Source organism: Stegodyphus dumicola, chromosome 8 (genome assembly GCF_044657685.1).
Source record: "Stegodyphus dumicola isolate Sdum_Otavi_A_Nest chromosome 8, ASM4465768v1".
Lineage (NCBI taxonomy): Eukaryota > Metazoa > Arthropoda > Arachnida > Araneae > Eresidae > Stegodyphus > Stegodyphus dumicola.
Genome location: NC_140775.1, coordinates 51,648,931 through 51,673,569, shown reverse-complemented (window position 1 = coordinate 51,673,569; position 24,639 = coordinate 51,648,931). Strand labels below are relative to the sequence as shown.

General features: G+C 33.4%; 1 protein-coding gene across 2 annotated transcripts in view; it reads left to right on the top strand.

The window, feature by feature from the left end:
- LOC118188019 (uncharacterized) overlaps window positions 1-5,291 on the top strand; it is an 81,806-nt gene extending 76,515 nt beyond the window's left edge. Inside the window, exons 4-5 of one of the 2 annotated variants that reach the window (XM_085821850.1) lie at window positions 1,472-1,775; window positions 5,011-5,291. In XM_085821850.1, the coding sequence (XP_085677976.1) occupies window positions 1,472-1,706 (235 nt within the window). In that variant the 3' untranslated portion in view covers window positions 1,707-1,775; window positions 5,011-5,291. The remainder of the gene's footprint in view (window positions 1-1,471; window positions 1,776-5,010) is intronic. The other variant, XM_085821851.1, reaches the window with a different exon arrangement.
- The last annotated feature ends 19,348 nt before the right edge of the window (window positions 5,292-24,639 follow it).

Below are 24,639 nucleotides of genomic sequence, written 5' to 3'. Positions count from 1 at the left end.
AAAAGAAGTGTGATTTCGTTTTAACTCATGATAGTTATGTAAAGCTCCATTTGCTTATTTTCAAAGAACATTTGAACCAAACGAACGCTCTGTTACTGTGGCAAAATATTTCCTATTCTAATATTTTATGAATTAAAATAAGGACAGAGCTAAAAGATCACAGCTTTTGTGTCTTCATAAGAACGATAAACTTATATAAGCCTAACCTGGTGGACTATGAGGGCAATTTTTTTCTGACGGAAAATGTTTCACATACTTCATTGTGATTGGCCGGTCCTTCACAAGTAATGCTAGTTATGCGTAAAGCAATTATGCATTAAGAGCATAAGATTAAATATATTTAAATCTTATGCAACAAAAGCTGTATCACTAATTTACGACGAATCTGTATTATAATACATTTTGGTCATTACGTCATTGAGTAAAGTACTTAAAGTTTCAGTTTTGGGTTACATAATTAACATAGAATTTTTACATTTCACAGAATGAAAAATTAAAGGATTTATTTCGTCATTCATGTTTGTCAGATGTGACAGTTTAGTGGTTAGGGAAGTCTACTGCGATACCGAAGGACCCGGTTTCCAATCCTGGAGAAGACATGGCTGTAATTGTCCGTCCCTTCATAAAAGGTAACGATGGCCTGCTTATTAGGTACTTACAGCGTAAAGTGGCCACCATTTCCGGCCTTAATAATGACCAAGGCCTAAGTCGGCTAAGTGCCTGCCATTGGGGGGGGGAGGAATTCATTATTTATTACTGATTATTCAAACTGTGAAACGGGCGCAAATGATATTTGTTTTTGGTAATGTTTTTGATAAGAAATCGCACATTATTGCATTATAACACGGTTCAGTTAAGCATAATTGCTCCAACATACGAATAATTTTCCAAATCCCAAACATAAATTAGTACTGCTGTGAGTAAATTTTGAGCAATCTAAATTCAAGGGTCTCCAAGTTAATAATCAAAATTCAGAAAATTTATGCAATTTTTTTTTTCAAAAAAGAGAAGTTACACAATAACATTTAATAAGCTTTGCAATATCTTAAGCAAGTAAGAAATTAAGTTTTAGTTTACTGACGATATTGAGAAAGTGAAATTACCACTTCGATGCTTGATTTTTCAATCTCGAGAACTATTTACATCATTAATATAAAATGCAGAACAGATCTTTATTTATGGGCGAGTATATGAAAGTAATCATCGAAAAGTAAATGAAGATATATCTCTCAGATTTAGTAGTATAATATTTTTTTTGCACTTGTTTCTTAAATATTCCTATAGTAAAGAAATTCTATTTTCGATAGAATTTAAAATTAGGAATTCCGATTAATTACCTGAACCATCATTTATTAGTTCTAGTGACCGGATTGTGACTCGCTCAATATTTAATAGTCGCCCAGCAACTGTTAAGAATGTTTAATTGATTTTTTTTTGTTTTGTTTTTACCAATCACGATTCTTCCTCGCAGCAAACGTTCATGCACGATGCACTTACCTGGTTTGGGGTGTGTTTATGAAGACCAGGCTAAAAAAGCCAAGGACAAAGAAGTTTGGATTAAAGAGGATTCTCCTGGAAAGAAAAGAAGTTACTACAGTTGCGGATTCAAAGTAGGCAATCCTGAAGGTTGTTTGGGAAAGTTAGCAGATGGTGATAATAAAGATACTTCTCACTGGGAAGACCCTGATAGCCCAGGCAAGAAATAAATTCTAAGAAATAATCGCCGAAAAGGGCAAAGAGGACAAAAACCGGACTGGAACAGATTTCATAATATGGTAAATTTTCTACTGTGCGGATGGGGAATTGGCTTATGGTGGAGGTGTTCTTTCTGCAGCTTTGCGTGATGGTTTTTTTAATCATATTTTATCAGGCAATAAAATTTATCAGGCCGCCAGTGTATTAATATTAATCCAGATAATTAGTCTAATAATTTAACAGATGGTCCAATATAATTAGTCTAGAGACTAATTATATTAGATAGAGAAAGTAACCTAAAATGTTATTACAATTTTTAATTATTTCAAATTTATACAATGAAGAAATTTGAAAACGAGACTTATTATTTGAGATGAAAGAGGTTCTTTTGACTCTAAATTAAAAGCTCAATATGAAAACATTCTTCATTAACATTTGCTGTCAAGGTCATACCTTTGTTTAATCATTTTAAAATGCGAAAGGAAGAGTTTTGTTAACTAATCTTTTTATATGGCTTAGTTACCATCATTATAAAAAAAAACTAAATTCCCTAAATAAAACTGTTAAAGTTATTAAACTATGGGTATCCCTTGCATGACACTGAATCAAAACATTAAAAAGACGAATAAGAATTGGCAAAAAATTTTAAAAACCAGGAACATTCATAATTTAAAATCAGAAACAAATTCAGAGCTGTGTCAGGAAATGAATTGTGCTTAATATATTCATGCCGCAAGTGTATTAATATTAATTTTACTTGGGTTTTCCCAAAACATCTATGTCAGAGAATAAATCATGTGAAGGCAGACTACCGAGAACAGTGTGGCTGGTTCTTCAACGGTAATCATCTCGATAGTCTGTTCTTAAAGAATGTTGATCACGATAACGTGTGTCATTACAAGATAGGCATAAATTTTGAAGCTGACAAGCGTATTTGTATCCTTTCATACCCTGCTATACCTGACACACCTTTGTAAGATCATTTTCTTTTTCTAGAAATCAAAACGCTATTAGTGGGTGATTTTTAATGACCTTTCAACTAACTCCTAAAAAACTATATAGAAGGTTTTAAACAGCATCATTGTTTATCAACAATTATTTTACTTGATTTGTAATTATATAAAGCAGTGTATGAATTCTAGAGAAAGTTAATCAAATAAATCAAAAACGAGTTATTTATTACGCTAATTCATTCCATTTATCTTGCTCATCAGTCTCATTTTCTGATTGCTATTGATCGGATATAATTTGCCATATATCTCAAATGAAAATTAGTTAAATTTCTGTTAACAGCATAAACTAATTTTACAGTAACGTGAACATTTTAAGGAAACGAAGAAACTTGTTCTATGTGGTAGACACTACATCAAAAATGTTTAAAGAAAAAAAATAAATTACATCATAATCGAAAAACGATGAAAGAAGTTTCACATCTCTTTTTATTATTCACATTCACGTGAGATAAAAATTAAAGTTCTGTGTTGTGTAACAATAGAACGGGATGAAAAATTTTAAAATAAAAAATAAAGTCCTGTTTCTCTAAATTTTAGACAAATTTATTATTTTGAATAAAATAAAAATTTCGATGATGATACCAACTTTTGAAATGGCTGGATTTCTGATCAAGTTTCTTCTATACCATTCTATATTCAATTAATGAGTACTGAAATACTGACTCTTGTTAGCAAGTATTCTATACGCCATAATACTCTGAAAGATTCTGAACAATTCTGAGTGAGAAATATATTATTATTAAGGCATTAATTTTCTATTATAGTGTTATTTCTTTTTACATAGTATCCAACGCAACACATTGATATTTTAAGACTTATACATGTTTTTTTTTTAATTGTTGACGTGTTTATCCATATGTCCAAATTTCAATGACGTTATTACTCTGGTTCCTTAAAAATTCATCGGATGGTAATAAATTGACTTTCAAACTAAGAATTTAATGTTCTGATGTTCTGATGTTTGAGGTGATCACTGTTTAAAACTATGTCTAATTCAGTCGTGGCAAATTACCAGACCAGCAGATTATGACAAAATCACTCTCTCGTCTTCGAATTATGAAGTTCGATATTGTTTTCTATTGGTAATATACAGGACTATCAAGACTGCCTGCATTCTACTTTTTCATAGTTCAACATCATACGAAATTACTTTAAAAAACAAACGATATAAGCGCGATACCATTTGTATGTCTTTGTGACATGTGATGGGCTCTCAAGACAGGTTCCCCCCCTCTCTGATTGGAATGAAAATTCTTTTACTTTCTTTAATCGGAATTACTAATCATATCTCATGGAAAAAATGAGACAGTTGCGTTATAAAGACAGCAAAATATTAAGTGTTTTTTCCATTACGAACCTTATAAGGAATTTCTCTTTCCTTCCAGCATGCCTTCGTAGTGTAGCGGTAGCACACTCGGCGCGTATTTGAGAGGTCCAGGTTTCGTCCAGGTTGTGTATCATTTTCATGGCAAGTGAAGTTTTCCCCCTTCGGCTCTGAATATCTTAAGTAATCTCTACAAACTTAGTCTCTGATGTCCTAAGAGTCTGCATATCTCAGAAATTTATCAAGAGGAACAGATATATTGCTAAACTTTTGCAATGTGTTCTTCTAAAACTCTAGTGGAAAACAGCAATTTTTTCTTTCAATATTTTAAGACAATATATTAAATTTATAGTATTATAAATTTTTCATTTTTATTATAAAATTCCATTTATGTTTAAAATTTTGACATGCATTGTATTTAAATGTGGAAAAATATCTTTATTCAATTTAAATAAGATGATACTTTGAAAAAAGTCTTTAAACTCAAAATAAAAATAGAAATTTTATTGAACTATCATTTTTGCTAATTTTTAAGACACGTGAGCTTTTAGACTCATGATAAAATAATATAAAATGAAAGATAATTTTCATGCATTAAACTTTAGAAAGTCCTCCATGAAGGCATCCTTTCCTTTAGGCAGATAACCCTCGAGTGTTTTGCCATAATTAAATGAACGAAACCAATTAAGCATTAAACTCAGCTGATTTGAAGTCTTTCTCTTGCGGAATTCTTATTTAATATTCTGCAGAAATATCAGCTAATTGAAACCTCTTCATGCTTTGAACAAATCGCTATTTTTGTATTTTACTGTTTTAATGAAATTCACTGGGTATTTAATAACTGATTATTTAGAACCTTTTGTGAAAATTCTACATCAGTTATTTGTATGCATTCTTCTTAATTCGTATTATAATTGCAAATAATTAATAAATTATTTAGAGAACTCTGTAATAATTGGAATTCCTTTTTTCTTTCAGTTTTGCTACTTCTGCTTCGTAGACTACTGCTCCTAAGAATTTCATCGCTTCCTGTTTGCCAAAATTTTAAATTTGTATAAATGCTTCATAGCTTAATTTCCATAAAATATTGGATATGGTGCAATAAACTGGAAAAATATTTTTTTTGTGTGTCGTCATATGCCTAATTCAATGCTCACTTTTAAAATTACATAATAAATATCGTTTGCGGTGATCCCTGCACTCAAAATGTATATATTTTATTTTGTGGACATTGAATGAAATAAAGTGATTCGTTGAAATTTGTTGTGCGTGTCATTAATACATTTTCACATCTTAAAAAAAAAAATCTGAAAGCTTTCAGATTTTACATTACGCCCCAAAGAGGCGTTTTTTTAACGTTTTGTGTGTTACCTTTATTTATTAAATATGTTCTTCCTTAAACCATAAAATTCAACTCAACAGCAATATCGCAAAATAATTTTATAATGAGCATATCTTTAGAATTTCTGATATACAGTCTCGCGCGCTGGAGTTTTTTCGTTGCCATTCGTCGCTTTGAAATCGTTGAGTTTGTTAATCAAAAATTCTTTAATGTCTGAGAAAATATGAAATAGATAATAAAAAACAAATTCCAAATTCCAAATTAGGGCTTCCAAATGCCCATATTCGGGTGGAGACGTACATTATTCAAAATTTGATGGCTCTAGGTACCGTTGTTTTATCACAATACGAGAAACTTGCATACATTTGTGCAGATTCTTCATTATTTAATTTCTCTAAATATAATGCAGAGCTGTAATATTTGGTAGCAACAGTTTGATAAGTGAATCAACGCAAAAAGTGAATCGACGCAAAATGCCAAAACGAAATTAATAGCCCTTCTGGGCTAATGCCCTTTGGGCTAAAAACAAATTCCAGATTCCAAATTTGGGCTTCCAGATGCATATATTCGGATGGAAACGTACGTTGTTCAAACTTTGATGGCTCTAGATACCGTCGCTTTATCACAATGCGAGAAACATACATACATTTACGCTGATTCTTCATTATTTAATTTCTTTGGCTGTAATATTTGGTGGCAACAGTTTGAAAAGTGAACCGACTTTTAAAGTGTTCAACGCAAAACGAAATTAATAGTCCTCCTGGGCTAACACCTTTGGGCTAAAAAAACCCGTCTAACTGCGTTGCATAATCTATCCAAATCCTAGAGCACTTTGGATTTCGATAACTATTTTAAGGGGATGTCTAGATTATTTTTTTCTGTGCAATAAGCAACAAGTACAAATGTTAATTCCTGTTTCATAAAATTTATCATGCTATCTAGCAAATCTTAAAATGTATTAGTTCTGCAATGATGTAAGAGTGAGAAATCAGGTTATAAGGTATTTTCATCTCCTTTCCACATGCCTTAAGGGTGTAATTGGAAGCACTCAACACATATTCGAGAGGTCTAGGGTTCGAGTCCCGGTGAGGACATTGCTCATTTTTCTTCTCTTCTGCTGCGAAAAACATCTAATAACTCTACATAATACAGATATAAGTGATCGGAGCATCAGAATTCCACCATAGGTTGCAAAAGTATATTTACGCTACACTAATTGAGCAGCTCCGCGCCATATCTTATGGAGAGTACTTTTATAAGATGAATCAGAGGGTCTTCCACCTCTCTGGTAACCACCAAACCATTCGAAAATACTTTAGGCTCTCCAGTATTTTGAGCTTCCCGATACCACATTAACACTATGTAATTACAAACATCCATGCCTTCTGAATTCAAGCCTCGATCCATCGATAATGCAGTCGGCGTCACTAACCACTGTACAGATCAGGGAGGCAATGAGATACCATAATCTTCTTACACAATTTGTAAGAATTGCGTTTTTTAACCCTTTAATAGCACATTTGAAAGTAATGCCCATATTATTCTCGCAGCATGGCATTCAAAATACATACTGAGGAATTATGCCACTTATTGCTTACATTTTTCATTTATAAAAATATTTTTAATTAGGTTTTCCTTAATTAAATTTATAACACTTAATCATTTTTCTTGTAGAACACTACTATGCTAATCTTGTATATACGAGGCTGCCTTTTATGAAAACGTTTTTCCTTTGCAAAATACATTTATAAGAAGTTTGCTAGAATATAAAACGCTTAAACAGAGTAGATTTTGGGGCCAATCTGAAGTAACGAATGATTGAAAATTTTTATTCATTCCCCATAAATGAAGATTAGCTTTAATGAGTTAATGTTAACTATTGTACGAACTATGAGAATTAGTTAATCGACGCGTGTTAGTTAGAATTCCTATTTATTGAAACAGAAAACTTAAAATATTTCAACTTCTAACTAAGCAACATTTTTTTAACTAACTTTAAAATTCTATTTAATTTAAAGGCACGTATCTACACACAAGAAGCGTATATGCAGATGTGAACAGATGGATACATTTAGAATCTCGACTCATCAGTGAAACATCAGTAATGTTCACTTCAGTTCTGATGTTCTTTATAGAAATTAAAACGATCCCTCCTTTGTGGAGAAGAAAGGTGACAGGAGAGAGAGAAAGTCCGGATACCAGGAATATTAGGGTGTTGTTGTCAGGAACCCACAGCTATAAGGCTCACGCTGTGTGGACTCCCAATGGCGCGGAATCCGAAGTTTAATGGGAGCTTCTGACTGTACATGGCCATACAAGGGCCATGTTTTATACCAAAGATAATAGTTTTATACCAAAGACAAGATGCTGTGACGCTGATATTGTAAACTCATGTTTGAGCATTTTACATTGATATTTTTACATTTATCTTTAAACATTTTACTCTGAGATACACAAGTTCTTCACTGATGCTCATATATAAACATAAACTGCCTTCTCGCCTGTTATGTACATATAGGTTTGGACACTGAGAGTACACTAATACGAAATATCTATTTTACACTGTTGTTGTATAAGTCATCGTATTACACAGATTTTAATAATGATATGTAAATGTTTTATATTGATTTTACACTGAAATATAAAAATTGTATACTGGTGGTTGTATTTAATTATATATTTCTCTGGTGCATTTTATGTACACGCAGGTGCATATAGGGTTAGACGCTGAGGATATACGTATATGTAAAAATCTGTTTTACATTGATGCGTACACCGTTGTGTATACATTAACATTTACAACGATATATCACATCGATATTTAAACATTTTAAGCTGATTTTATCTTGAGATGCACATAAATTTTACATTGATGCACATATATATACAAACATTGCTCTGGTTCATTTTATGTGCACTTGGGCTTAGACTCTGAGGATATACTTGTACGAAACGCCATTTTTATATTGGCGTGTGCACAGCTGAATATGCTTCAATATTTTGCTCTAAAATTATACATTGTTATTTAAACAAGTTGCACTGAGTTTACTCTAAAACTGAACCAAAAAAAAAAAAAAAAAATTAAATGATGGGTTAGTGTGATTACGTGTTGAATTGCTAATATAGATTTCTCCAATTTCTTCTACTCTGCATCAAAATTTGCATTTCTTCCGCCGCCTAGCAAATACATATTCTAACTAACAGGTTTTCTGTTACCTGGCAGACGCAGTTACAGGTTTCTGCCACCCAACAGATATATTTCATTATATCATTAAATTATAAACAGTTATAATAATCAACAAATAATAAAATTTCTATTGAAAAATTCAATTTTATTCAAAACTGGTAAAATAAAAAAGGGTCTACCTGGAATCAATTCCCGTTTAATACCAAGTTTCGAAAACAGGTTTTTTTTTTTTTTTTTTTTTTTCTTTTTTTTTTTTTTTCTACGGCTTTAAGAACTAAATTTTCTTCCAACTTATTTAATCTCGTCCGCCGTTCGCTAAAAATGGATGCGTTTAGTTATTTTAAGATTTCACTTCTCAAATTGAGATACATGTATTTTTATGTTGTCATTGACATCGTTCCAGATAAGACCTAAAACTTTTAACGGATCATGAAGTTTTCAGATGTCTCACGACAGTCAACTTTGTTAAGTTTCCGTAATTCATTCAGCTTAGAAGAGTTTGAAACCCATTTACGTAAATTTATGTTGTCCTTGCTAAGAATGAAAATCATGTATTTATTTAAATTTATGATCTTTGCTACGTCAACTATCCCAGAAATTAAATATTAAGTTGTCTATGTAAAGTTCTTTTAATATGCTTCAAGCTTCATCGTAGGCTTCTTGATGTCTTTTTTTTTTAATGTAATCTTATAGTAGCTATTAAAAAATGAGGGGAGCACTTGACCCCGAAAGGGGTTCCACAATGTTGGTGAACTTGAATGTTGTGATTACTGTCATCGAGATTGAGCTTTTCCTCGTTTATCCACAATAACTTTAAATTTTATTTAAAGTCCTCGTTTATCCACAATAAAAATTTCCTATCTTCCTTAGCTGTGCCTACTGCTAAAAATGCGCACCGAATGTCGCCACTAAACGCGATTAAATGTAATCTGAATTTTATGGTAATCATCATGAAGTAGGGATTTAATTAGATCTGCTCTCAAAACAATGATTGAGTGATAAATTTCCTTCACGAAGAAGCGTCAAAAGACGCATACAAATTCTACGCTGATGCATATGTATATAATATGTATAGTATGTAATAAGATAACTTGGAAAACGTTGCAAGGAATTCATGATCGTTCTCAGCGCTATAACTTGGAGGGGCTCTACTGTGTAGAAAGATGACACTCGAAGGAGAGACTTGTAGACAGACCAAGCCGAACTGAACATAATCTCTATTGCTGGATGCGAACTAATTATTAAAAAAACATATCTTACAACCACAACAAAGCTGCAAGTAACTGCGCATTTATCCAATATGGCAGTCTATTAAGAGAAAGGTTTTGGTTTAGCTTAGAAAAGTTTCAGTTTCCTAAGGTTAAAGTTTTGAAAAAGCTACATCATCAGCATTACGCATGCCTTATGGCATAGATTAATCTAGAAATGACACAATCTCGAGAAGTTATTACGATTTTTAGAATAGAGAGGGAAAATTAAGGGTTTCCCGTTAATTTAAATTATAATTTAATTTATATATTTTTATCTTACATACATACATATACAGGAATGACCCTGGTGCATTTTATGTGCGCATAGGTGTAGACACTGAGATATACTTTTACAACAACGTCTGCTTTACACTAATACTTACATAAACATTTCACTCTAATATTTTACCTAATGATCGAGCACTGGATACTGATTTTAATCTGAATTACACAATTCTGCATAATATATATATATATATATATATATATATATATAAATTACCCTGATTCATTTTACATACATAATTCTTCGAGATACGTTAGTTACTTCAGAGTTTTCGTGTACAGGGTTTCATTATACACACACTAAACGGAGCATCCAGCACATGAACACTAGAAGGATACAAAGAGACACGCAGGAGCACGACAGTTAGTAGTGTAGGGCACTAGATGGCATGCTAAATGTTCTGCCCCAATGCTTCTGATTTTTCCATTATGAGCTTTGGTTTTCTGATCAGAGCAGACTGCTTATTGAAAGCTCATGGATGGTGTATGATTAACCAGTAGCCGCATGTGTCACCCCTCTGTGAGTGGGCATGTCGGTGTAACATAATAGTTTGGAGTACCAGCCTCGCCACACACACAGAGATCAGATGAGACAAATATCCTTTTACCGAAATTGTCTGGGAAGGGGCCGTGGCCCGTTATAAATCTTACTAGGAAGGGTGCCAAGAGATAAGTCTATCAGAGAAAATTTGATATGGGCTGTTCTAAGTAAGGACGAATTAACTTGATCAACGTACCAAGTAAAACTGTAAGCAATGCAAGTAATATTGCACCAAAGCACTTGGCCGAAGGTTCAATGTGGATGCTCACAGCAGCCGTTAGATGCTAAAGATGGATAACAGTTAAAGGGGTTACCTATTGACCAGTTGGAGACGGACTGGTAACTCTTACTTTTCTGCCTCTACTCTTTCTACCTTGGGAAGCTGTATTCCATTCCTCTTGCCATTGTTTCAATGCCTTCTCCCAGATCTCTCTCTTTGGATGAGATCTCAGAATGGGCACAGGCTGAGCGCTGATATTTCTTGCTGCCTCTTTGCGAGGTCATCAGCTTCTTCATTCTCCTGCCATCCAACATGAGCCCTTACCCAATATTTATCAATAGTTCTTCGACTCTTACTCTCTCTAAGCACCCCCTAAATGTCAGCTACAAGAGGAGCAGGATGGAAGAAATTACGCATTGTACAAATAGCAGACAGGTGATCTATGAAAATGCGGAACTTGTGTCCATAAAATTGTTCCGTTGCTGCTATGGCCTGCGTGATTGCTGCCATTTTAGCTTGAAATACCGTATTCTCAGAACCTAAGAGCTCTTTCCATGTTGTAAACCGTTTTATTATAGTTTGGAATAGTCCGTATATATGCGCAGATTGCATTTTCTGAAAGATGTTGGTTATTGAGTATCATTGTCTGGGCATATATATCTACTCCATGCGCTAGATGAATATTAAATAGTTTGTGAAAACAATTAAACACATACCCTTGGCTTTTTACCACAAAGACGTTTTTTCATTAAGCCGTCTGTTTACAATTTGCCACAGCAGTTCCTTCGAGGGCTGCAAGTTCTGAACTGCCAAGATGACTTTCTGTTGCGACGGGCAGTTATTGCCAGAGGTCGACTTGAGAAACAATTGTCATTATTCGTTTACCACCTTGTCCAGATCTTTGTATAAGAGTTCTAGAGTTCTAAAATTCTCTCCGTAGCTTAGAGACTGTCTGTCTTGAAATATTCACACATATTTTCACCTTTCATGATTGTGTACTCTGCTTCTAAACAGCCAATGATTCGCCTCTTTACACATTCTTCTAAATGATACTTTGGAATCTTAACAAACTGTTTTGAGTCCTTAAATATTAAAAACCAAACATTATATTGCAGAAATTTACTCAGATATCCACTTTGCGCAAAGCGTTTGATTCACTGTCAGATGATGTAACGCTTTCTTTGCATATCAGGAATCATTTAACCATTTTTAATTGGATAATGCTAATTAGGCTTGTCTTTCGCACATTCCCCGCAAAACATAGATTACATCGATTGGATATAGCATGGATTATCCTTTTTGGGTAAGTAAAGGTAAATTTGGACATGAGTATAGTTTAGTTTGTATGGATTGAGTCGTTATGGTCACTCTAATTTTAGCATGACACTATGTACATAGTAATGGGAAGGTTTAATGTAATGCGATTGATTTCAATGGAAAAAGAAACTTCCAAAGGTTTTCATACGCCTTAACATTTTGGAATACATCTAACAAGATATGTCCAATATTCATTGTGTTATCCAGGTTGGCCATCGGTGATTCTTCTCTAACCTTTAAACTAAATGAAATATTTCTTAGGGACTACTGCCCACCAGCGGCCGAGCGTTAAAATTGCTGAACATTGATAGTTCGAATCCTGGCGAACGGGCTGGTTGCATGGGCGCTTCTGTGGCTATCCCAATTTGTAACGCCTATACGAGCTTGTTTCCGTTAAAAATCCTCCACGAAGGTATTCTTTCCTTCAGCTGTATAGTCCTCAGGCGCTTTGCCACAATCAGATACATCAACCAAAAACCATATACGCTATTTAGATCATTTAAATAAGTAATATCCTATGCAAAGAGTAAAGTATTAGAAAAAAAAACTTCTCCAATGCAATAACAGGTAATTTTGACACTGAAATTCTTGACATTTTTATTTTAATCGTTTCATAATTAACTGTGTTTTTCAAAAAGATAAACAGTGAAGAAATGCGGAACTTGTTATATCTATAAGGCATGCAAAGTGTCACTTCAAGAAACAAAACTAATTAAATACAAAGTCAGGAAGCTATAGAGTGTGTCGGAAGTAATTCTTTTTATCTGAACTTATGAATAGATGAATATAATTTTAACTGATGACCTTTTCTTAAAGGTAAAAAAGAATTCAAAGACATGGAAACATCATGATTTTGAAAATATTATTTTATTATTTTATACGCAAGTATAAATTACACAAAAAAAGACTTCTCCAAGAAATATTTATTACTAAAAGTAACTCCATAAAAAATTTTATTAGTAATGATTGTAAAATACAACGCAAAATTTATCTTATATCTTTAACTCTCATTGGCAGATATCAAGCTAAATTTCTTGAATTGAATACTAACTAGGAACCAATAAAAATAAAAAATTTTAAAAAATTTTGATTAAAATTTATTTGATTTCGTAACAATATTATCATTAATCTGTGGTCAAATCCTTGATTTGAAAATATTCCAAACAAGGGAATAACTAATGCAGAAGTCAAACAACAAAAATCAGCGTTATATTTACAAAATTTTCACAGGACTAGTTTCGATGGTTTTACTGAACCACCATCTAAACCATTAAAACCATCGAAACTAGTCCTGTGAAAATTTTGTAAATATAACGCTGATTTTTGTTGTTTGACTTCTGCATTAGTATTTATTCGGCGTGTTATTGTGTCTTAATTAAGGGAATAACTCTTTCATCAAGTTACAAGTTTCCATCGTAAGAGGGTACTATTGCGCCGAAAGAAAATATTCTGTGTTTTTATGTTATGTAACAGTTGTAGCTGTATTAATGCAATGTATGTTATTGATGCCTTGTCTTTGATTAAAGTATAAAAGGACACGTAGTTTCCAAATTTCATCAATACCAAATCAAGATGAATATCAATAACCACCGATATCAAGCTGTCGAACCAAGGGTAACTTTTCGAATTTGATAATACAACAAACTTGATGTCTTTGATAATTTGAAGGATAAACCATTGGAAACACGCAAATTTATAAAGGGGTGCATCCATATTTTCCGGTAATTAATGCAAACTTCTTATGCAAACGAAATAAAACGGTTCTTAATGCAAACGAAAATTATGGAAACATTTTCAGAAAAAGTGAAAACATTTTAATTTCAGAAGCATTTTCAGAAAAAGGCATTACATTTTCATTGCAAAAATATTTTTCAGTAGTTTTTCAACTATTATTTTAATTTCAAAACATAAATTATTCTTTCAGCTGTTTTTCGGAGAGTTCAGTGTTAAAAACTCAGATTCTTAACTTTTCTACAATATTTTTTTTTCTTTTTCTACAAAAGTTTTGTTTACTGCTTTCCTTGAAGATAGCCCTACCTCTGTAATTCTCAAACTGATAATGCAATACAGCAATATGACTGCAATAGCAGCAACCACAGGAATTCATTGTTAGAATGTTCCATAACTCGCGTCTGTAAAGAATAAGATATTATGAAGATGGTTATTGCATCGTTATTTTCACCCTTCTTCTCTGCTGGTATTATTTGCATGCCTGTGCCAGAAGTCGACAGATTCATTAATAGGATCTAGATTAGTTTTTGTAGACAAGGAGAGATACATAGATTCTATAAGTTAAAATGTTTATCTTAACTTCCCTGCACAATATTGTCGACTTCCAGAATTGCAGACTACTGAGCTAGATAAACTATTTATTGTATTCTGAATTTTTGTTGATATCTTTAAATAAGCTGTTATTTGTTTTTGAGATTTTTGTTATATTATAAACGTAGCTTCTATCTTGTATTCTTCATCTTGGCTGTTTTTGCATCTTCTTTTATTTACTGACACACCATTTTGGTTCATACTTCCTTGTGTACGTCTTATCATCAGTAAGACAGCTTTCAGCATTAGCAGTTTTTCCACTGATTCTGTTTAATCTTCAAAAGACTTTTCATACGTCAGCTGCATTTTAGTAGTCATCTTTTTGAAGACATTTATATGATATTCAAGTTATTTTTTGTATACGTAAATGAGGAACTTTTAACATGTTCAAAAAGGGGTAAGGCAACCACAGGCCTAGGCACTCTGCCATCCAAACACCATTCTACGAAGAGTATGACGTGCACGTCAGTGTAACGAGATGTATATCGGACTAGTGAATGATGTGTCATAAGCTTTTATATACTTAATGACGTAAGTATTATACATTGGTGACATTTTATATACTTGATGTCATAAGGTTTTATATACTTGACAATATTTTAAAACTCTGTAGCTTTCAGCGATTTTTTAAAAACACAATACATCAATACATATAAAAAATCGGAAATATCGGAAGATTAAAAAAATTAACGCCTTCTGGACATAGTAAAAAAATGATAAAAATCAAGACATAGCCAGCAAAAGCTGAACGGATGGCAACCCTATTTGCAAGAGATCATTTATGTGCACTTCAAATATATGTTTTATTAATTGTAAATCTTGTAATAAACTTAAAATCTGGAAAAAGAGAAATGTTTGTTATTGCCATAATGACAAAAAAGTAACTAAAAATGCTGGCAGATTCAGAAGAAATTCACGAGGATTTTGAGATAGATGAGAATATCGGTAAAAGCAACTTAGATTTATTAATAAATGGAAACATATTTTAAAAAACACCGAGAAGTTCCTTCAAACAATTCTACAAAAGATCTTTTTAATGAAAAGAAACATAGGGCAGCCTGATTGGAAAATTCAAAATGCCCACTGAAACAAAAGAAACTGATACACTCAATAAGTGAACTCTCATAAAATTTGTATTTATAAAGGCGACCGGATGCTGAAATAGAGATAACATGTCTGCATCGGATAGAAAATTTCTTTAAATGTCATAAAGACGTCTAGATTTTCAGGACTATTGTAATATTCTATAATTTATTTCTTTGTATTTCAACATGTTACCAGTTAAAAGACTATTTTCCGCTGTAGTAGATAATATACAGATGACGAGCAGTCAAAAGAGAAATCTAGATTATGTATTGAAACGATAAAAGCTATACTCCTTAATGATATATAATTAGGTCGTAGGTAGTGGCGTTACTAGAAGTATGCAATGTATGTTGTCAAATAAGGGCCAGAAGGCCTTAGGAACGTCTTAAGCATCCTAAAAAGTTAGATTCACATATTTGAATTTTGAATTTATATAGAAAATACATACTGGCTTGAATTTTTATTCTAAAAACTGAATACATATGAAACAGATACCCTTGGAACTGTGAAAAAACGAAGCAACAGTTTAGCAAATCAAAATGTCAACAGAAAGCAAATGCGAAGAAGGAAAAAAAAAGAGAGTAATATTTTGTTTTCATTTTCTGAGGAGCAGGCGCCCTCAGATCGTTAGTGATGAGAGTCATTAGTGATATTCTGCATTGGCCGCAAACTGCCTGTCAAGATTTTTACGATAGAGAAACTCTAGATAACTCGGAGCAAGTGTGTGAAAAGGGCTAATGGACGGAGTCAAGAACTTCTGTAATTCATTAGTTCTTCCAATCAAGGAGAGGGTTCCAAGAAATGGGTCTGTATTCTTGCCGCATATCAAATATTTTGGTAAGCACGAAAAGGAGTAACTAAGCGTAAACTATTGCCCCTAAATATTGTTTAATACATATCCATTCTTGCTTTCAAAATTTGGTCGAATAATTAATTTATTTAAATAGTTCTCATGGAAGTAGTTCTGAATAATAACAGTGAAAAATAAATAAATTAACTAATTAATTAAAATAAAAAGTAGAACCACTTTCTCTTGTGCATTCTGTATAAATTCCTATTTCTTCCTTTCACAATTTCTAATTTATGGTCCCCCTCCAAGATGTCAGAACTGACTATATTTTATTTTTATGATGCACATTAATTTCCATAGTTGTTCTTTTTGATGGAATTTTAATAAATAAGGCTGAAGTACTTTGCTTAAAGCCAAACATAATTCTTTACTCGTAATAAAATCTTATCTCATATGATAATTAACAAGCGATATAATATATTGTAATAGTTTTCTTTTGCAACTGATGATCGTTATGACGAACTTTCGTGTCACATAAGAAAAGGACGCTATAATGATTGAGCAAAAATTAATCGCCCCTCTATAGGAAAAATTTATTTAGTTTACTACTATCAGTACAGGGCTTTTGTACCGGTCATTGTAATGGAATGGTTTGGTTTTAGTTTATTTAATTATGGCAAAGCGCACTAGAGCTATCTGCCTAAGAGGAGGGATGCCTTCGTGGAGGACTTTCTAAGGGAAACTAACTCGTATACACGTTACACATGGCGAAAACCACGAAAACACCCATGCCGGCAGCCCGTTCGCGGGATTCTCACCTCGGACCGAACTACCAGTGTTCAGCGACTTTACCGCTCGGACGCTACTGGACGCCGAGGGCGCAAATGATTTTTCATTTAGCAGCTGAATACGGTAGTTCAAAAACTATCGAAACCAGCAGAACAAATTTTTTTTTTTAAATTTACTCTGATTCTTAATGCTGGACTTTGTTTTTGATTGTTATTCAGCGTAATATTTAAACTAAATTAATATGTAACTGTATTACTTCTTAAAAGGTTCAATTAATAATTTAATTAGGAGATAATTTTATATGACGTTTTATTAATACCTAATAACAACATACAGAAAACGATCAAACTGAAAAGAGAATTACATTTAATAGTTTTTAAAGTTCAGAGCGTGAAATCAAACAATCACATTTCACTTCTTCAGTAAAAGTCTCATAATCTCACTAAGAGCACCTTTAACCTATTCCGGAAAACATCCATTAATCTTTGGAAAGTGGCTGGTGCCGTCTCCAATCTAAAAGCCATCCTTGTGAATCTATAGACTCCAAACTGACATACAAAGGCATTTTTGTCTTTGTCCGGAGGGTGCATCTTAACTTGGTGATACCCTGATTTTAAATCTATGGTAGACATGTATCTGGTTTATTTTGCAGTATGAAGAAGTTCATCCATACAAGGCAGTGGGTATGGATCAGACTTAGTCACAGAATTCAGTTTCCGGTAGTTAATACGTAAACGAAAATCACCGTTCGGCTTGGGATCTAAAACAGCAGGTGCTGCATATGGTGAATTGCACTCTTCGATTATGCCTGATGTAAGAAGTGCATCGATTTCTCTCTTCAAAATCTCCTTTCTTGCTGGAGATATTCTGTAAGGGGTTGTAGCCATTGGAGGTGAGTCACCTGTATCAATTCGGTACTCGATGTAAAGAGCTGGTTCTCTCCCCGGAGAGAACGTAGATGACGATTTTAAATGACTTTTATTAACACCTAACAACATACAGGAAAACGATAAAACTCTAAAAATGGAATTAAATTAAAATAATTTTGAAGTTCAGAGCGTGAGTTCAAAGAATCACATCGCACTTCTGCAGCTCGCGTGCGTTGAACTGAGTATTTTCTCTATATCGTCGGTAGAGCGCGTCGCCGACAATATTCATTTGTTACATGCCCCCCCTGGATGCGAAGACGTCTCGGTGAGTACTCAAAGGATGTAGCCTTGTTGGTTCTTTTCGTAGCGTTTTTAGAAATCTTCTCTATTGGTCTCCATTTCCAAGTGGAGTGCTTCTTCGTGAGATTACTCAAAGGTCTTGAGATCTCTGCAAAATTGGGAACATAGTGTCGGTACAAGCTGCAAGGCTGAGGAATACCTTGTATTTCCTTCACATTCTTTGGTGAAGGAATTTGTTAAATGACTTTTACTTTGCAAGGTCTACTTCAGTTGCAGAACTTGCGATATAATGTCAGAGATATTTCACTTTAGAACAAGCAAAATGACATTTGCTTCGATTGGTATGAAGCTTGAATTTTAAGAGTCGATCAAACACTAAACGCAAGTCTTCGAGATGCGTTTGAAAAGTAGCTGACATCACAATAATACCATTGCGATAAGTAAATATGCTGACCTTTAACTCATTCCTGGAAATCATCCATTAAACTTTGGAAAGTGCCTGATGCCGTCTTCAATCGAAAAGGCTTCCTTGTGAATCTATAGACTCCAAACTGACGTAAAGGCAGTTTTGTCTTTATCCGGAGGGTACATCTTAACTTGGTAATACCCTGATTTTATGTCTATGGTAGACATGTATCTGTTTTTTTTGCAGTATGAAGATGTTCATCCATACGAGGCAGTGGGTATGGGTCAGACATAGTCACAGAATTCAGTTTCCCGTAGTTAATACGTAATCGAAAGTCACCGTTCGGCTTGGGAACTAAAACAACGGGTGCTGCATATGGTGAGTTGCACTCTTCGATTACGCCTGATGCAAGAAGTGCATCAATTTCTTTCTTTAAAATATCCTTTCTTGCTGGAGACAGTCTGTAAGGGGTTGTAGCCATTGAAGGTGAGTCACCTGTATCAATCTGGTGCGCGATGTAAGGAGTTGGTTCTCTCCCCCCCCCCCGGGGAGAACGTAGTTTCGTATTTTTCCAATAAGGCACTCAATCGTTTTCGATGCTCTTCAGTTAGATTTTCACCTTCGTCTGAACATAGTAGGCACAGATTTTTAACATGTCACAGGATTCGACTTGAACTCTTTCAGCAAATGGAAAGTATTGTTTTGGAATATCACCAAAAAACCACTTTTGCTCACGAATATTTAGAACTACTCCAGCTTCTTTTAGGAAGCTTTCCCCAAGCAGTGTTCGATTACCTGTAGCATTAGGCAGAGGTATAAGTGTCAAAGGGAAGGTCCGTCCTTCAGGGCCAAGTTTCACGCAAGTTGTGTAAACATCTTTCGTTGTTTGGCTGCCATCAGCGACCTAAGGCTGAATTCGTGGAGTGCTGACAATCTGGGCATTTTTATTTAGTAAATCCAACTTTGCCACAACCATAGCAAGAGAGGGTAGAGTACGCAGTAGTGTTAATTTCACAACTGAGTGAACTTTTACAAAAACATGGCTTTCAATTGCATAAATGGTGTACAAATGATCGCTCGGTTTTAAAAACTGCATTTACTGCATTAAAAACTGTACATGAAGAATTAGCCTAGAACGCTAATTCTTCATGTACATTAGTTGATACTAAATCAATAACATTATTGGTTTTGTAGTGGTAAGACGAGTTTACTTGTCACTTTGAAAATCTTGAGAACAGAGAGCATGCTACTAAAAGAATGATTTTGTCTTCTATTTCGAAAATCTTTGCTCCACTCGGTTGTTTAGCACCTTTCATAATTTCAGCAAAAATCTTACTTCAAGATATACGGAAATTACGAATTTCGTGGGATGATCCCTTGCCAGATGAAATCAATCAAAGATGGAAAACCTATTGTGAAGATATCGCAAATCTTGAATGCACTCGTATTCCTAGGAGAGTATTATTGCCCAAAGCTACAAATGTAGAACTTCATTGTTTCTGTGACGCATCAGAGAAAGCTTACACCGCAGTGATTTGTTTAAAGTCTTCAAATAATTCTTCAGTTTTGGTTCAGCTACTAACATCAAAAACTCATTTAGCTCCCCTGAAAGTAATCTCTATTCCTCGTTTAGAACTCTGCTCTACCGTTCTATTAGTGCATTTGGTTCAAGCTGTGCAGAATTCATTACAAATTCATGTTGACAATATTTAAGCATGGAATGATTCAATGACAGCTTTGTCATGGATACAATCACAACCCACACGCAAGCCTTCGTAGCCGACCGCATTTCAGAAATTCAATCAGTCTTACCATCATCGCATTGGAATCACATGAAAGGGAAGGAGAATCCAGCTGATTGCGCATCGAGAGGTCTTTTGCCTTCAGAACTTTCTACTCATGACTTGCGGTGGACAGGTCCTCAGTGGCTTAATTCAAATAATATTCCGTTCTCTATCAACTTTCCATTTTCAGAAGAGTCTTTAAAAGAACAACGGAAAATTATTTCTTGTTCAATTGGAACAGTCGCTTCGCAAATCCCAGTCCTTAACGAAGTTTCATCATTTTTTAAACTTAAAAGAATCATCGCATGGTGTTTTCGATTTGCGAATAATTCAGCTAAATCTACCGCAACAAGGATTAAGTACCTTAAAACTGATGAATTGAAATACGCTAGAAATGCAATCGTTAGAGTAGTTCAAAGGGATAAGTTTTTAATTAATATAATCTTCTGAAGAAGAACCAACCGTTAAACTCAAATAGTAAGATCCCTTTATCGATAAGAATGGACTTATACGCGTCGGAGGAAGATTAAGACAAGCCAACATCGCGCAGGACAGAAAATATCCTATTTTGTTACCCAAGAAACATCACATAACCCAGATTATAGTGAATCATTTTCATGAATCCCATCTTCATGCTGGGCCCCTGCTATTGTTGTCAGTGATTAGAAGAGAATATTGGACAATCCACGCTAGGCCAGTTATAAGACAACAGATTTTCAAATGTGTGAAATGTCATCGTGTACGAGTTAAAACATCTACCCAGACAATGTCTGACTTACCATCGTCTAGAGTCGTTCCATCAAAGGTTTTCTCCAAGGTTAGAATTGATTACGCCGGGCCATTCCAATTGAAGCCCAGACAAGGTCGAGGAGTAAAACCAATGAAATGCTACATTTGTGTATTCGTGTGTTATACTACAAGAGCTATACATATCGAATTATTAGGTAATCTAACATCACAATCATTTATTGCCGATTTGAAGCGCTTTGTATCTCGAAGAGGAAAACCAATAGAAGTGCATAGGGATTGTGGCACAAATTTTATTGCTGCAGATAAGGAATTGAAAAGAGTAATAAATTCTTTGAAGGAAAATGAATTGGTTAATAAATATTTCTCTACTGAGACTATTAAGTGGATATTTAATCCTCCCGCAGCTCCACATTTTGAAGGATTATAGAAAGCTGCAGTCAAATCTACAAAGTTATATCTTAAGCGAACCATACGTGAACAACCTCTAACACAAGAAGAATTTACGACATTGCTAGCTCAAACTGAAGCTTGTTTAAATTCGCGACTTTTGTGTCCAATGTCTTAAGATCCATCAGAAGTTTCTGCACTTACGCTAGGCCATTTCTTAATTGGTACCCCGCTAACTGCCTTACCTGAAGAAAGTTCACACAATCTAAAAATTCCTATATTGCAACGTTGGAAGATTGTTGAGAAAATCTTTCAAAGCTTTTGGAAAAGATGGTCCAATGAATACATTTCTAATTTGCAACGACGTTCCAAGTGGTTTAAAGTGCAACCTAGTTTAAAGATTAATGATTTAGTTACCATAAAGGAAGACAATTTACCCCCGCTACGATGGAAAATTAGGAAGAGTGCTGGAACCTTTTCCTAGATCAGATAATATTGTGCGTATCGTGAAGCTCAAAACTGCTAATGGAGTTTTCAAAAGGCCAATTCACAAACTTAGTGTTTTGCCTATCAGTGATTAAGTTTTTTTTTCCCTAAAGCATTATAACTTTGTACTTTGCTTTAAATATTATTAAGTTCCAGAATTGTATCAAGGCTTCTCTGCATCTGTTTTGAGAACAATTTGTATCATTTCATAATTTCATATTATGTTTTCTTGTGAATATTTTAATGACACATTTTTGCATAATTTAATATTGTTATGTTAATTTCATTTTTTAAAAGCTATTTAGATTTGAAACGATGTTTCAACGCCGGGCGGAATGTTTCAGCCACCAGAGTCGTCTGCCTGTAGTCTGTGAGATATTATTTCGCAATGCGCAGATCGTATGCGCAGCTCACATTTTGTTTTTGCATTCTTGAAAACGCTAATTGTTACTCTCGCTTTTCTTTTTGCTGTGTTGTATTCTAAAGTTGAAACGGCTAAAATAAAAGTTGTACTACAGTCCACTGGCAAAGATGTATTCTTATGTTTATTAATTTAAATTTAAGATACCGCTACGCTACACTGCCCTTGATATTACATTTTCCAAATTTTTTCCTTGATTTCTAAATTATGATTCCGATTTTTTTGTGGTACTTATCAATAAACGACAGATTAAATGACTCAAAAAAATGTAAGTACATATTTTTCTTTTACTTTATAATTGTATACTTAAATATTTTTGTTAAAAAATTAATACACTATTTTCAAAAATTGCTGAGATAATTCATATGTTTCATATGTCACATATGTTTTAAGTTTAATTATATCCTATAAAACGTATTTTAAAGTATACTATAAAAGTATCTGAATTTAAGTAATATTTTAATTCTTTTAAACGTTGTTATGGTGTTTTTAATTCGATATTCAATTTAAGTAATATTTTAATCCAATTAAAAGTTGGCGCAACGTTTTATAGTGGTGTGTATATTCTACTTCTTTACTATATGAAAGTAATAATTTAATATTATTTTAGTATTTTGTACTCATAGTAAATGTATTTATTTACACTTGCCTGCCAACTTAAAAAACGACGTTTTCAACAAAAATCTAATCTATTATTTTTAACAATATTTATTTTTTTAAAGTTTCGAATACTTTACTATGCGCAAAATACTTAAAAACAGCGTTTTTCAAGATGGCTGACGATTGTAAATACCGCGCCAACAATTGCGCCAAAGTAAATCGCCAAACATCCGTGCAACCGTCTACCAAAGTAGCACCAAATAATCAAATATTAATAATAATATATAATAATATGTCTTATAAAATAATAATAATATGTCTTAATCAAATATTATTCAATAATTTTAAGTCAAGATTACTTATCTTAATTATACACATCGGGGTAGATGTTATCAGTGCATCTCTGGGATAAGAAAATCCATTCCTTTCATATAAGACAACAAAATGGCTATCATAACATCTATATGAAGTATCCTGAAACAAAAATAAATTCAACGCAATCTGCAACTCTATACTGCTGCCGCGAGTTGGGCGCCAATTTTGTTTTGTATTAATGCTTTAAAAAATTAAAAATCAATTAATTAGCATTCTAGGAGTTAATTTTAAATGACGTTTTATTAACAGCTAAGAACAACATACATAAAAACGAAAAAACTGTAAAAACAGAATTACATTAAAATAGTTTTGAAGTTTAGAGCTTGAGTTCAAACAATCACATCTCACTTCTGCAACTTGCGTGCGTTGAACTGAGTATTTTCTCTATATCGTCTGTAGAGCGCGTTGCCGACGATATTCATTTGTTACATAACTAATATGAATTCACAATACAATGAATATCATGCTCAAAATCTTTTTGTGTTTATTATTGTATTTAACTTAAAGTCATAAAAAAGGACCACATTTATCCCTCCTTACCTTAAAAAATTACGAAATGAAGGAACTTTACGTTGTGCTTTAGAATTTTCAAAAAATCCTAAACTCCAATTTCTTGATGCGAGGCGTTTTTTTTTTTTTTTTTTTTTTTTTTCCTATATCAGTGTATTAAAAATGAAATTAAAGAAAGTGCAACCACAAAAACATTTCTAAGGAGGTATAATGCAGTAGAATTTTATTTTATAATCAAAACTTTTATTTAAAATTTTATGGGAAGAAAGCAAAGTCGAGGATGCCAATTTGTGCGATGCTCTGAATAAAAGATTATTTTAAGATTATGTTTTCCTCAAGATTCACGAGAGAAGTTATTTTTCTGACAAATCAGAAATCTTGGGGTTTCCTTTAAAACCAGCCAAGGGTTATGATTTAAGTCACAAGAACCATAAGTCTAATTAAAAATTTTCTTTACATTTGTTCCTTGAACCTTATTAGGGGGAAACGGGTTAGAAAACCAGTATTTGAGGTATATTCCCTTCTGTTTGCATTTGTTCCCAGTTAATTGAATTAACGTAATTTTACTTTGAATACTGTCTTAGACGATT